The sequence below is a fragment of the Epinephelus lanceolatus genome, chromosome 6 (assembly GCF_041903045.1).
Source record: "Epinephelus lanceolatus isolate andai-2023 chromosome 6, ASM4190304v1, whole genome shotgun sequence".
NCBI classification, from domain to species: Eukaryota; Metazoa; Chordata; class Actinopteri; order Perciformes; family Serranidae; genus Epinephelus; species Epinephelus lanceolatus.
In genome coordinates, this window is record NC_135739.1 from 40,576,938 (window position 1) to 40,591,984 (window position 15,047).

The 15,047-nt window shown below is 40.7% G+C and overlaps 1 protein-coding gene across 1 annotated transcript in view; it reads right to left on the reverse strand.

Moving 5' to 3' along the window:
• Nucleotides 1–287: 287 nt before the first annotated feature.
• Nucleotides 288–15,047, reverse strand: part of LOC117254276 (aquaporin-4-like) — a 34,152-nt gene continuing 19,392 nt past the window's right edge. Inside the window, exons 4-5 of the mRNA XM_033622432.2 lie at nt 5,416–5,496; nt 288–3,171 (exon numbers count right to left, since the gene is read on the reverse strand). Of these exons, the coding sequence (XP_033478323.2) occupies nt 2,917–3,171; nt 5,416–5,496 (336 nt within the window). The 3' untranslated portion in view covers nt 288–2,916. The remainder of the gene's footprint in view (nt 3,172–5,415; nt 5,497–15,047) is intronic.

Genomic DNA, 15,047 nt, shown 5'->3' on the forward strand with positions numbered 1-15,047 from the left:
AATATCGTATCTTACCACGTCTTAGGCTTGCGTGTGTTTCTCCCTGTCTATCCACATTTGTAGTCCAGCTTTCAAGATGCAAGTATCTTCATATTGTCCAGTTGACACTCCATCAAACTTTGTATGACAAGACCAATGCACTTCACCTTTGCGCACCCAGACAACTGAGGCCTAATTATGCATGCGTGACAGGGCAGTAGTCACCATATAAATTGAGGAGGACATGTCCCCCCCAATGCCCAAAATGCCCCCCCCCCCCCATTTTTTTTTTACTGCAAAGTGGCAAATATTATCTTGGAGGACATCATTGCACTTGGTTGACTATTTTTCTACTTTTTTAGATGTAAATATTGCATGTTTCTTTCAGATAAAACACATTTTTGACTTGTGAATGAGTCAATGGTATTTCTTGCAATAATGAAAAGATACTGTCAATCATGTCCACCTGGCACAAACCACATGTTTTGGACAACTGTGAAGTGACAGAATGTCCCACCATCCTGGTTCTTATATTGCCAGATTCCAGTGTGTCTCCCCTTTTCACATATGGCAGAATATGTCAACTTCCAACTTGCTATAGTGAGATACATGTAAAAATGTAAGAATTTAGTAACACAGATTTGTATTTTTCATTGATATAAAAATTAATATAAAATACAGGCACATAGAAGGACATGTAATGATGGCAAATCTAGATAGCTCAGATTGTCCTGAAAAAAAAACCCCAAAACAAGATATAGCATGTGTATGTAGACTTTATAATGACTGTGATAGAAGTAAAGAAGTAAAGGCAGTAAAAAATACCCCAAAAAAGGCCTAGGGCCCATAGGATTAATGTTTTTAACCATTTGTTTAACATTTTTCAACTTAACTATGAGTAACAAAATCATGTATGCTATTAACCCACATATTTGTGCTCTTCCTGATGTTCCTACCATTTTTTCCCCCATTAAAGGGTTTTTTTTTTCCTAAGGACAGAGGGATGTCGTATGCTGTAAAGCCCTGTGAGGCAAATTGTGATTTGTGATAATGGGCTTCATAAATAAAATTGATTGATTGATTGATTGATATTATGAAAGTGTAGGCTACACCAGTACACACACACTGTGTTATGCTTGACTATTCATCGTTAATAACATCCATAACCAACTGTAATGGTGCAAATGTATACAGTACACTACTAACACAAATACAAACGGCAACGACCTCGAGGCAAAACAACTGCAGCACTTTACAATTACGAGTAGGTCGTGTAACAGTAATTGCAAGAGCAAGTTAGTGTGGTATAGAGGGAAGCACACACTTTACATGGCGGGCGCCGATATCATCTGCAGAACGAGCTAACATCGCTAGCTGCGTTAGCATCAACTCACCAAGATGTTGATAAACGCGGTAAAACTCCCATCACACAGGTCCTCGGTTCCTCCCTCACATCTCCTGCGAGTATCTTGGAGTGTTAGGGCCGTTTCATAGTCGAAGCAAAGGCGCGCAGACGCTAACGCATTGTGATGCATTGAGATGCATTGGCCGCCATGATGCGTGCTTGCGTCTCAAAATGTGTTGTCCATTTTTTTGGTACGCAATACAGCGACGCGTGTAATACCATGCCTTGCCATTGGTGGTGATAATGCAAGCGACGTACTGGAAATTAACCACTTTTTGTTATTCACAGAAGAAGCAGGTATGAAATAGGTATGAAATATGGCGGGTGAGGAGGAAAAACTGTGCAAACTTGTATGGGCACACCCCCATTTATATGACAGTTCTAGTGCCCTGCACTCTAATAAAATAGCAGTAGAATATGCGTGGAAAGAGATAGTGATGGCAATGGGAAAGAGCATCAAAATGACTGGAAGACCGTAAGGGACAGATTTGGATGTGCACACAAGGAGGAGGGAATCCCATGCACACCTGGGATTCCCTCTCCTCTGTTGGGCCGGCCAGCTGATAAATGACGTCCTCTTCAGTAGCCATTTTGATCTCAATATCAAATATGAATATCACCTGTAATGTACCGGTGACTCTGCTACCCCATACTGCGCAAGCGATGTATTGCATTTGAAGTGTCGCCCCACGTCGCTTGCGTTCAATGTTTTGACTATGAAAGGAAGCGCATCGCTCGCGTTGCTTCCTCGTGTTGCGTGCGTCAACTATGAAACGGCCCTTAGCTTTGTGTTTACATCAACATTTCTCACCATAGACGTGTAATTTCACTCGTTTCTCTTTGACGTCTTCTCGTGTCATTCCTGCGCCTATGAGTACAAGCTCCTCGCTGAGAGGTGGGAATTTCTACCTTTAACCAATGGGAAGTGTGCACCTCTCTGTTTGACCAATGACAGCTGGTCTAAGCTGAGTGACTGTGATTGACACCTTGTTTGATCAATAAGACTATGCCATAGCGATGTAGTTAGATTGACAGGTAAAAACAAACAAACAAACAAACAACTGAGGGATGATACGGGAATATTGAGTTTATTTCTTACAATATTCCCGTATCATCCCTCAGTTGTCTTCAAGTTGCTTGAATGTTTGAAGAGACAAAGGAAGGAGTGCAGCGGCGTTCAAAAAGGTAAAAAATTTTAAAAGCTGCAGGTGCTCTTTGGTCCTCGGCGAGGAAGCATAATGACGAAGGAGAAGAAAAGGCGGTCCAAGGCACTCTGACAATTAAAAAGCTTTATTAAACAGGCTAGTTCACATAGAACAGATAACATGTTTCGGCCTGAGTCGGCAAAAAAAAAAAGGCCAATTCAGGCCAAAACATGTTGGTAATTTTTATCTTGCTTGAATGTTTGTTTGTTTGTTTTTACCTGTCTGTAATTTGTGAGTGTTCGCTGTGCCAGTCTACAGGAAGTCAGTCTCCTTCAGAGCAGACTGTTGGTCAGCAGACTGGACATCAGTTCCATGGTTCCCTCCTAGTCATACAGAGGACAACACATCCCCCGATACCTCCCTCTCCCTCTCTCTTTCCTTCCTCTCAGCTCTCTCCACATCCATGACAGTGAAAAGAGGCTCCTGGGCTGTGACTGAGTCCTGCCGGAGTTTATTAGCAGTGAAAGGTGTCTTGATGAAGGCCTCAGAGTAACGTCTCTTCAGTTCTGGGTCTGGACAGAATAGGTACTCATACAGAGCTCCAGCCAGAGTCCCGCCCAGAGTTGGACCCACCCAGTACACCTAAATCACACACACACACACACACACACACACACACACACACACAGAAACAGTGATCACAAGCGAAAAACATTGAGCATTCTGACACTGCACATATCGAAGTCTAGACTTTAGTTTTTAAGACAAACAGCAGTGTCATAGTTATCAAAATGAGAATTTAAAATGATCAATAAACCGTAAATCTTTCTTTTTTTTCACACAAAGATACACAATACTCATGTGAAGTCAGAAAACCAGTGAAAAGAGCTGTGGAATATGACTCACAGAGAACTCTTACTCTCTGCTCCAAACAAAAAGTCCATAGTGGACAACTGCAAAAAACTGCAGGTGCATTCAGTGGTACTGTATTTACCATCTAATAATCAACACTCCCAGAGTCACTGTAAGAAGAGCATTATGAATTCCTATAGTGAAGTAAGTTGAAGATAAATGAGACCTTAGATGATGGATCCAAATGTTTCAATTCTGTGCATGGGAAAAAAATTGCATAACTGCAAATGCTATATATATACAGTACAGGCCAAAAGTTTGGACACACCTTCTCATTCAATGCATTTTCTTTATTTTCATGACTATTTACATTGTAGATTCTCACTGAAGGCATCAAAACTATGAATGAACACATGTGGAGTTATGTACTTAACAAAAAAAGGTGAAATAACTGAAAACATGTTTTATATTCTAGTTTCTTCAAAATAGCCACCCTTTGCTCTGATTACTGCTTTGCACACTCTTGGCATTCTCTCGATGAGCTTCAAGAGGTAGTCACCTGAAATGGTTTTCCAACAGTCTTGAAGGAGTTCCCAGAGGTTTTAGCACTTGTTGGCCCCTTTGCCTTCACTCTGCGGTCCAGCTCACCCCAAACCATCTCGATTGGGTTCAGGTCCAGTGACTGTGGAGGCCAGGTCATCTGCCGCAGCACTCCATCACTCTCCTTCTTGGTCAAATAGCCCTTACACAGCCTGGAGGTGTGTTTGGGGTCATTGTCCTGTTGAAAAATAAATGATCGTCCAACTAAACGCAAACCGGATGGGATGGCATGTCGCTGCAGGATGCTGTGGTAGCCATGCTGGTTCAGTGTGCCTTCAATTTTGAATAAATCCCCAACAGTGTCACCAGCAAAACACCCCCACACCATCACACCTCCTCCTCCATGCTTCACAGTGGGAACCAGGCATGTGGAATCCATCCGTTCACCTTTTCTGCGTCTCACAAAGACACGGCGGTTGGAACCAAAGATCTCAAATTTGGACTCATCAGACCAAAGCACAGATTTCCACTGGTCTAATGTCCATTCCTTGTGTTTCTTGGCCCAAACAAATCTCTTCTGCTTGTTGCCTCTCCTTAGCAGTGGTTTCCTAGCAGCTATTTGACCATGAAGGCCTGATTCGCGCAGTCTCCTCTTAACAGTTGTTCTAGAGATGGGTCTGCTGCTAGAACTCTGTGTGGCATTCATCTGGTCTCTGATCTGAGCTGCTGTTAACATGTGATTTCTGAGGCTGGTGACTCGGATGAACTTATCCTCAGAAGCAGAGGTGACTCTTGGTATTCCTTTCCTGGGTCGGTCCTCATGTGTGCCAGTTTTGTTGTAGCGCTTGATGGTTTTTGCGACTCCACTTGGGGACACATTTAAAGTTTTTGCAATTTTCCGGATTGACTGACCTTCATTTCTTAAAGTAATGATGGCCACTCGTTTTTCTTTAGTTAGCTGATTGGTTCTTGCCATAATATGAATTTTAACAGTTGTCCAATAGGGCTGTCGGCTGTGTATTAACCTGACTTCTGCACAACACAACTGATGGTCCCAACCCCATTGATAAAGCAAGAAATTCCACTAATTAACCCTGATAAGGCACACCTGTGAAGTGGAAACCATTTCAGGTGACTACCTCTTGAAGCTCATCGAGAGAATGCCAAGAGTGTGCAAAGCAGTAATCAGAGCAAAGGGTGGCTATTTTGAAGAAACTAGAATATAAAACATGTTTTCAGTTATTTCACCTTTTTTTGTTAAGTACATAACTCCACATGTGTTCATTCATAGTTTTGATGCCTTCAGTGAGAATCTACAATGTAAATAGTCATGAAAATAAAGAAAACGCATTGAATGAGAAGGTGTGTCCAAACTTTTGGCCTGTACTGTATATATATATATATATATATATATATATATATATACACACACACACATATTATGTATATGAACAGCCTCTGGTTGATAGAAAAATATAATATAAGTGTATTTACCCAGTGGTTTTCCCAGCACCATGTGACCATGGCTGGGCCAAAGGTTCGGGCAGGATTCATACTGGCTCCAGTGTAGGGAATCTGGCAGAGCAATCACAATCAACCTTATACCAACCTCATGATCACAAGAAGCAGGAATAAGCAGGACACTGACACGTTTAGTAAACAGTAGACTGTAAATAAAAAATTTGTAATTTATGCTGTCTGTGAGAGCCCAACACACTGCAAAAAGAATACATATGCAAATACCGTAAAACTTCAATTAAAAGCTTAGTCTATACTAACCACTGGAAACAACCCAGGTATTTAACCAATCAATCAATCAATTGCTTTGAGATAACTATGACCTGGATGAATGAGAATATCCACAGGCATGTTGCAGAGGTTAAATACCTGGGTTGTTTCCACACCAGTTTGTCAGACTAGTTCCAGCCTAGTCTGACAAGCATGAACTGATGAAGCCTCTTGGATAAGAGGTGAAACGTCTTCTAAGACAAACCAAGTCCAGCTGCGTTCAATTCAATTGCTCTGAGATAACTATGACCTGGATGAATGAGAATATCCACAGGCATTAGTCTCTTTAGCTAGCTCAGTGTGGCTACACATTTTGACAAATAAAGACCTGTTTCAATTAGACTGGTTAATTAGGCCAGTTAGACTTCTGGTTGCCAAGCAGTTATTTTTTTTCAATGTAAGTTCTTTGAATGTTAAAAACTAGGTTGTTGGCTGCCTCAAATTATGTGTCCATTCCTCAATTACTCTGTAAGTTATTCATATTCCTTTAGTCCATATGGGTCCTCAGATCAAAAGAATCAAAAGGGTTAAAATGAATCCATGTTGTGAATATTGTTTGAACAGGATAAAGTGGTGTTGTGTCGGTATGGCAGGTGCTGTAATCTTCGGATGATGTAACTCTCTCTCTCTCTGATGTGCTGTCTGTTGGAGCTAGACCAAATGAATGACTGATAATTTATATAATATCGGAGGCATCATTTTTATACATTAAATTTTTATACATATATTCATACTGGTTTAACTAAAAACGATTGTATTTCCTTATCTTTGCTGAGCAACCATTTTGTGTGAAAGGAATTAAAGGCCTGTCCTTAATATAGGACCGTTGATTTTGGTGATTTGAGCAAATAATAGCCTGGGCAGTTAATTGAAGTTTTACAGTAGACAGTATCTTCTCCAACCAAACAACACATGCCAGCATTTAGAAAACATATTCTTCACCAACTTCACGACATACAAAAACATCAATTTGACTACACATGAGCAGCATCTCGAAAAAGCGCTGCAAGAAACTCCCAACACAATGGATAGCATCAGGGTGCACATGGGTGGAACACACTTCGTTGCCATGGTTTGTGGCTCATGAAGTAAATGAAGTCTGCTATCATTGTCCTTGTGATTATATTCAAAATATATTTTTTTTTCTTCCACTGTAGTGTTTCAAATGCACACTTGGCTTTGAAGCCTATTTGACATGGTGGCCAAACCATGGACTTAAAACTTCCAGGCCTGTCAGGCCTGTCAGGCCTGCTTTTATCTTAATTGCTGTATTTCCCTGTGTATGGGCATGCCACACTCCACCCTTTCTACATTAGAAATGGTTCGAAATACAGCTGCTAGATTGACTGGAAAAAAGATAAGACAATATGGCATTATATTTGTGTCCTAAGTCGCGCGAGCGGATAACACATCTGCACGCGCGCAGATCTCTCTCTCGTGTAAATTATTTCGTGTCACGCGCGCAGATTTCAACTGCCGCGTGCACTTGTTTGATCTTCGCGCACATATTCAGCAACAGAGTGAAGCAGAGGCAGGTGCGAGCGAGTAAAAAACAGCAGCGACACACACAACAACACTGTGCAGCTGCTTTGCGAGCGCTGGCTCGCTCCTGCTCTCGTTCTCTCTCTCCCCTGTGCTCGCTCGCGGTGGAGTTCTGCTCACTCGAAGCAAGGACTTTTGACACTTTGGGGGCGGAGACCAAGGCTGACCCCGGCCCTCTTATGATTGATGTGATTGATATGATTCCGTCACAGACAGGAAACTCAGTGGGTTTTTTTTGGTTTGTTTAGCTAACTAGCCTGGTAAGAAGCTACACGCTGACTATGAGGGAGAAAACCACACATGGAACTTTCTGTGGGTTGGGGAACTGCAATAGGCTACATACTTCCATGGGAAATACGGGCTAGAGTGATGCAACATTAAAGTGATGTATTAATTCTCATCTATTAAAGGTAGAGTCTGGAGTTTTGTTCGTTGCAGTTTGTAAACAAAACATTCAAACTGGGCCCCTCTTCTCTGGCTCAACTGTGTAGCATCCTGCCCCAGACAGCAGCAACAGCAGTTGTCGGGACCGTAAAGGAAAGGAATTACAGTCCGAGTGAAGCGCTGGAGCCATGGGCCGATATCCCGCCGTCACCGGTGACGGGAGCCTCCAGCGTTTTGTTGCAACGGGCAGGAGGGCCGTTATGGTGAGCTGGGAAGCGGGTGTTAGCGGCGGATGCTAATTTCTTTTACTTTGCAGTTCTGCTGCTGTGAGAGAGAATGGACTTTTAAATTGATTATTATTATTACTATTATCAGTATTAATGTGTTGATGACAGAGCTCAGGTGAAGCTACGTGCAGCAGAGCAGGAGGGCTACTAGCCCCACTAGCTGTCCCGGATGTTAGCGAGTGCTAGCACGTCTCCCTTGGTCTCCGCCCCCAAAGTGTCAAAAGTCCTTGCTTCGAGCGAGCAGAACTCCACCGCGAGCGAGCACAGGGGAGAGAGAGAACGAGAGCAGGAGCGAGCCAGCGCTCGCAAAGCAGCTGCACAGTGTTGTTGTGTGTGTCGCTGCTGTTTTTTACTCGTTCGCACCTGCCTCTGCTTCACTCTGTTGCTGAATATGTGCGCGAAGATCAAACAAGTGTGCGCGGCAGTTGAAATCTGCGCGCGTGACACAAAATAATTTACACGAGAGAGAGATCTGCGCGCGTGCAGATGTGTTATCCGCTCGCACGACTTATGACACAAATATAACGCCATAAGACAACATATCACTCCTGCTCAGGCTCAGCTGGATTGGTTACAAGTAAAATACAGAATTGGTTTTGAAATCAAGCTATTTGTTTTGAACACCTCAAATGGATGAGCTCCACAATACATTACTGACCTGCTAATACCATATTCCAGGTCACTCAGGTCATCCTCACTACAATTCCTCTCAGTACCTCACTCATACCACCAAAGGTGACTGAGCTTTTTTTTTGCTGGTCTAAGGTCTCTCAGGCTCTCCTGTTCCATCACTGACAACTTTAATTTTCAATTTAAATATCCATCTTTTTTTCACCTGCTGTTAGTTCAGTTTGGGACTGCCCCGAGGCTTTTGTCCCCCAAGTCCCCTCTTAACTTACGTCTACTGTCCTCTTACTGCTAATACATATATTCCTATTTAATTATTTCAACTTTAGATTTTTTTCATCATGGCAGTTTTATTCTGTCTCCTAACATCCTTTTTTTTTTCTTTGATTTTTTCATGTTGGTTAGCATTTTTATTTTCAGTCTTGCCTTCTCTCTGTTACTGCTGTACTACATTATGTATTGTTGCTTTTGATGCACATTTTATTTCTTTAAACACATAAACCTTTATTGAGGCAGATCCTAACCCATCTTCCTTGACTGGAAAGCACTTTGGATCAACTCTAGTTGTGTTTATGTGTAACTGACTTGACAGTACTTGTCTTTCAGGCTGTCTCCTCAGGATTTGTTTCACTTTTCAAAGGTTTTAAAGAAAATGGCAATCATTCTCAACTGTTAGATGCAACAGAAACAGCTGACTTATTTTTCATGGCACCATAAGAATAAAATTAAGGGAATTCATCAACTTTTTTACTAAGACAATGTAATGCACCTTCTTGCTTATCATGTTAGTTTATAATAATTTAAAATATTTAGTCTGGTCATTGCTTCTTAGGCTTTTCTTGAGTCAAAGAGATATCCTTTAAAATGCTTCATAAGAAAGACAAGAATGTAATCATGTAACAATAATGCTGTAATTTCTAAGGGAAGTCTAAACCACTATGGAGAAAACTTGTCACAATTCATTGCGATTGATATCTACCTTCAATTTACATGACTTTGGAAAAAAGTATTGTTTGGTTTCACTGAATATGACAGGAATTCGTTCTCTACATTTTATGAAATTAAACACTGTACCCTGACTACGGAATATAAAAAGCTGTAAAGTCCCCATAGGGTGGGTGGGAGTGGAGGTGGATAGGTTCAACAAAGCTGGGACTTTTACCCAGGAGGTCCACACTCACTTCCTGTATGGATGATGAGCCAAACCATGACATTTTAGTTCAAAACCTAACCATGTGCTTTTGTTAATGTCTTGGTTCTCACATGCTTTTGTTGCCTAAACCTTACCAAGTGTGTTGCCCAAATATAACCACATGCTTTTGTTGACGAACTTAACCATGTGCGTTTCTTGTTGCCTTAACCTAACCATGTGCTGTAATTGTCAAAACGAAACTACATGCTTTTCTTGCATAAACCTAACCAAGTGCGTTTGCTGCCCAAATTTAACAACATGCTTTTGTTGCCTACAACTAACCACATGCTTTTGTTGCCTAAACCTAACAATGAACTTTTGTTGCCCAAACTTAACCACATGCTTTTGTTGCCTGAAACTAAACACATACTTTTGGTTCCTAAACTTAAGCACATGCTTATGTTGCCTAAACCTAACTGTGGTTTTTGTTGCAGAAACTTAACCACATGCTTTTGTTGACTAAACCCTACCATGTTCTTTCGTTGCCTAAACTTAATTACTTCTTTTGTTGCCTTAAACTTAACCACATGCTTTTGTTGCCCAAACCTAACCATGTCATTTGGTGTCTGAACCTAACTACGTGGGTTTCTTGCACAAACTTTACCACATGCTTTTTTTTGCCTAAATCTACCCATGTGCTGTTGTTGCCAAGACTTAACCACATGCTTTTGTTGCCCAAACTAAACCACTTGCTTTTGTTGCCTGCACCAAACCATGTGCTTTTGGTGACCAAACCTAAGCACATGCCTTTGTTGCCTAATTCTTACCATGTGCTTTTGTTGCCAAATCTTAACTACATGCTCTTGTTGATGAAACCTAACCATGTGCCTTTGTTGCCTAAACCTAGCCATGTGCCTTTGTTGCCCAAAATTTACAACATGCTTTTGTTGCCTGATCCAAACCACATACTTTTGTTGCCAAGACCTAACCATGTGCTTTTGTTGCCACAACTAGCAAAGTGCTTTTGTTGATGAAACCTAACCATGTGCTGTTGTTGCCCAAACTTAACCACATATATTTGTTGCCTAAACCTAACCATGCACTTTTGTTGCCCAACCCTAACCACACGCGTTTGTTGCCTAAACCTAACCATATGCTTTTTTTTGCCCAAACCTAACCATATGCTTTTGTTGCCTAAACCTAACCATGTGCTTCTGTCGACCAAACCTAAACACATACTTCTTTGCCTAATCCTAACCATATGCTTTTGTTGCCTAAACCTTAAATGTGCTTTTGTTGCCCAATCTTAACTACATGCTTTTGTTGCCTAAACCTAACCATGTGCCATTGTTGCCCAAAATTAACAACATACTTTTGTTGCCTAAACCTAACCATGTTCTTTTATTGCCAAAACTTAATCGCTTCTTTTGTTGCCTAAACCTAACCATGTGCTTTTGTCTCTGAAACTACACTAAATGCTTTTGTTGCCAAAACCTAACCATGGGCCTTTGTTTCCCACATCTAACTATGTGCTTTTGTTGCCTAATTCCAACCAAATACTTTTGTTGCCTAAATCTAACCATGTGCCTTTGTTGCTGAAAAACTCATGCTTTTGTTGCTTGATCCTAACCATATCCTTTTGTTGCCTAAACCTAACCATGTGTTTTTGTTGCCAAAACTTAACTAAATGCTTTTGTTGTCAAAACCCAGTTGCTGAAACCTAACCATGTGCCTTTGTTTCCCAAACGGAATCACATACTTTCGTTGTCTAAACCAAACCATATGCTTTTGTCTCCCAAACTTAACCACATGGTTTTGATGCCGAAACCTAACTACCTGGGTTTCTTGCACAAACTTAACCACATGCTTTTGTTGCTTTAATCTACCATGTGCGTTTTTTGCCCAAACTTAACCACATGCTTTTGTTGCCAAAACCTAACCATGTGCTTTTGTCGACCAAGCCTAACCACATGCTTTTGTTGCCCAATCCTAACCATGTGATTTTGTTGCCTAAACCTAAGTGTGCTTTTGTTGCCCAATCTTAACCTAACCATGTGCCATTGTTACCAAAAATTAACAACATGCTTTTGTAGCCTGACCCTAACCACATACTTTTCTTGCCTAAACCTTACCATATTCTTTTGTTGCCTAAACCTAATGATGCGCTTTTGTTGCCCAACCCTAATCACATGGTTTTGTTGCCTAACCCTAACCATGTGCCATTGTTGCCAAAACTTAACAACATGCTTTTGCTGCCTGATCCTAACCTCATACTTTTCTTGCCTAAACCTAACCATGTTCTTTTGTTGCGTCAACCTAATGATGCGCTTTTGTTGCCCAACCCTAATCACATGGTTTTGTTGCCTTAACCTAATCATGTGCTTTTGTTGCCCAAACTTATCCACATGTGTTTGTTGCTCAAACTTAACCACATGCTTTTGTTGCCCAAACTTAATTACGTGCTTCTGTTGCCTTAGCCTAACCATGTGCTTTTGTTGCCCTAACCTAACCACATGATTTTGTTGCCTATAGCTACCCATGTGCTTCTGTTGCCCAAACCTAACCATGTGCTTGTGTTGCCCAAACTTAACCACATGCTTTTGTTGCCCAAACCTAACCATGTGCTTGTGTTGCCCAAACTTAACCACATGCTTTTGTTGCCTAAACCTTTGCATGTGCTGTTGTTGTCAGAACTAAGCCACATGCTTTTTTTGACTAAAGCTAACCCTAACCACATGCTTTTGTTGCCTAAACCTTACCATGTGCTTTTGTTGCCCAAACGTATCTACATGCTTTTGTTGCCAAAACCTAACCATGTGTTTTTGTTGCCCAACTTAACCACATGCTTCTGTTGCCTTAACCTAACCTTGTGCTTTTGTTGCCTAAATTTATCCACATGCTTTTGTTGCCCAAACTTAACCACATGGTTTTGTTGCCCAAACCTAACCACATGCTTTTGTTGCCCAAACTTAATTACGTCCTTTTGTTGCCTAAACTTTACCATGTGCTTTTGTTGCCCAAACTGGTAAGATTTACAGTAAGGTACACAAAATTAGAGTAGTTACTGGGGAACTAATGAGGAACTAATGAGTAGTTACTGAGGAACTTAGGTACACAAAATTAGAGTAGTTACTGAGGAATTAATGAGGAACGAATGAGGAACTAATGAGGAACGAATTAGTAGTTAGTGAGGAACTAATGAGGAACGAATGGGGAACTAATGAGGAACTGAGGAACTAATGAGGAACTAATGATGAAGCTTAGCTTCACTACTTAACTACTCATTCTTTCCTCATTAGTTCTTCAGTAACTACTCTAATTTTGTGTACCTTAGTTTCTCAGTAACTACTCATTCTTTCCTCATTAGTTCTTCAGTAACTACTCTAATTTTGTGTACCTTAGTTTCTCAGTAACTACTCATTAGTTCCTCATTAGTTCCTCATAATCCTCTAATTTTGTGTACCTTATTGTAAAAATGTTACCCCCAAACTTATCCACATGCTTTCGTTGCCCAAACTTAACCACATGCTCTTGTTGCCTAAACCTTACCATGTGCTTTTGTTGCCCAAACATATCCACATGCTTTTCTTGCCAAAACCTTACCATGTGTTTTTGTTGCCCAAACTTAACCACATGCTTCTGTTGCCTTAACCTAACCTTGTGCTTTTGTTGCCCAAATTTATCCACATGCTTTTGTTGCCAAAACTTAACCACATGGTTTTGTTGCCCAAACCTAACCACATGCTTTTGTTGCCCAAACTTAATTACATCCTTTTGTTGCCTAAACTTTACCATGTGCTTTTGTTGCCCAAACTGGTAAGATTTACAGTAAGGTACACAAAATTAGAGTAGTTACTGAGGAACTAATGAGGAACTAATGAGGAACGAATGAGTAGTTACTGAGGAACTAAGGTACACAAAATTAGAGTAGTTACTGAGGAATTAATGAGGAACGAATGAGGAACTAATGAGGAACGAATGAGTAGTTAGTGAGGAACTAATGAGGAACGAATGGGGAACTAATGAGGAACTGAGGAACTAATGAGGAACTAATGATCAAGCTTAGCTTCACTACTTAACTACTCATTCGTTCCTCATTAGTTCTTCAGTAACTACTCTAATTTTGTGTACCTTAGTTCCTCAGTAACTACTCATTAGTTCCTCATAATCCTCTAATTTTGTGTACCTTATTATAAAATGTTATCCCCAAACTTATCCACATGCTTTCGTTGCCCAAACTTAACCACATGCTCTTGTTGTCTAAACCTAACCATGTGCTTTTGTTTGCCCAAACCTAACCATGGGCTTGTGTTGCCCAAACTTAACCACATGCTTTTGTTGCCCAAACCTAACCATGTGCTTGTGTTGCCCAAACTTAACCACATGCTTTTGTTGCCTAAACCTTAGCATGTGCTGTTGTTGTCAGAACTAAGCCACATGCTTTTTTGCCTAAAGCTAACCCTAACCACATGCTTTTGTTGCCTAAACCTTACCATGTGCTTTTGTTGCCCAAACATATCCACATGCTTTCCTTGCCAAAACCTTACCATGTGTTTTTGTTGCCCAAACTTAACCACATGCTTCTGTTGCCTTAACCTAACCTTGTGCTTTTGTTGCCCAAATTTATCCACATGCTTTTGTTGCCCAAACTTAACCACATGGTTTTGTTGCCCAAACCTAACCACATGCTTTTGTTGCCCAAACTTAATTACATCCTTTTGTTGCCTAAACTTTACCATGTGCTTTTGTTGCCCAAACTGGTAAGATTTACAGTAAGGTACACAAAATTAGAGTAGTTACTGAGGAACTAATGAGGAACTAATGAGGAACGAATGAGTAGTTACTGAGGAACTAAGGTACACAAAATTAGAGTAGTTACTGAGGAATTAATGAGGAATGAATGAGGAACTAATGAGGAACGAATGAGTAGTTAGTGAGGAACTGATGAGGAACGAATGGGGAACTAATGAGGAACTGAGGAACTAATGAGGAACTAATGATCAAGCTTAGCTTCACTACTTAACTACTCATTCGTTCCTCATTAGTTCCTCATTAGTTCTTCAGTAACTACTCTAATTTTGTGTACCTTAGTTCCTCAGTAACTACTCATTAGTTCCTCATAATCCTCTAATTTTGTGTACCTTATTATAAAATGTTATCCCCAAACTTTTCCACATGCTTTCGTTGCCCAAACTTAACCACATGCTCTTGTTGTCTAAACCTAACCATGTGCTTTTTTTTGCCCAAACCTAACCACATGCTTTTGTTGCCCAAACTTAATTACATCCTTTTGTTGCCTAAACTTTACCATGTGCTTTTGTTGCCCAAACTGGTAAGATTTACAGTAAGGTACACAAAATTAGAGT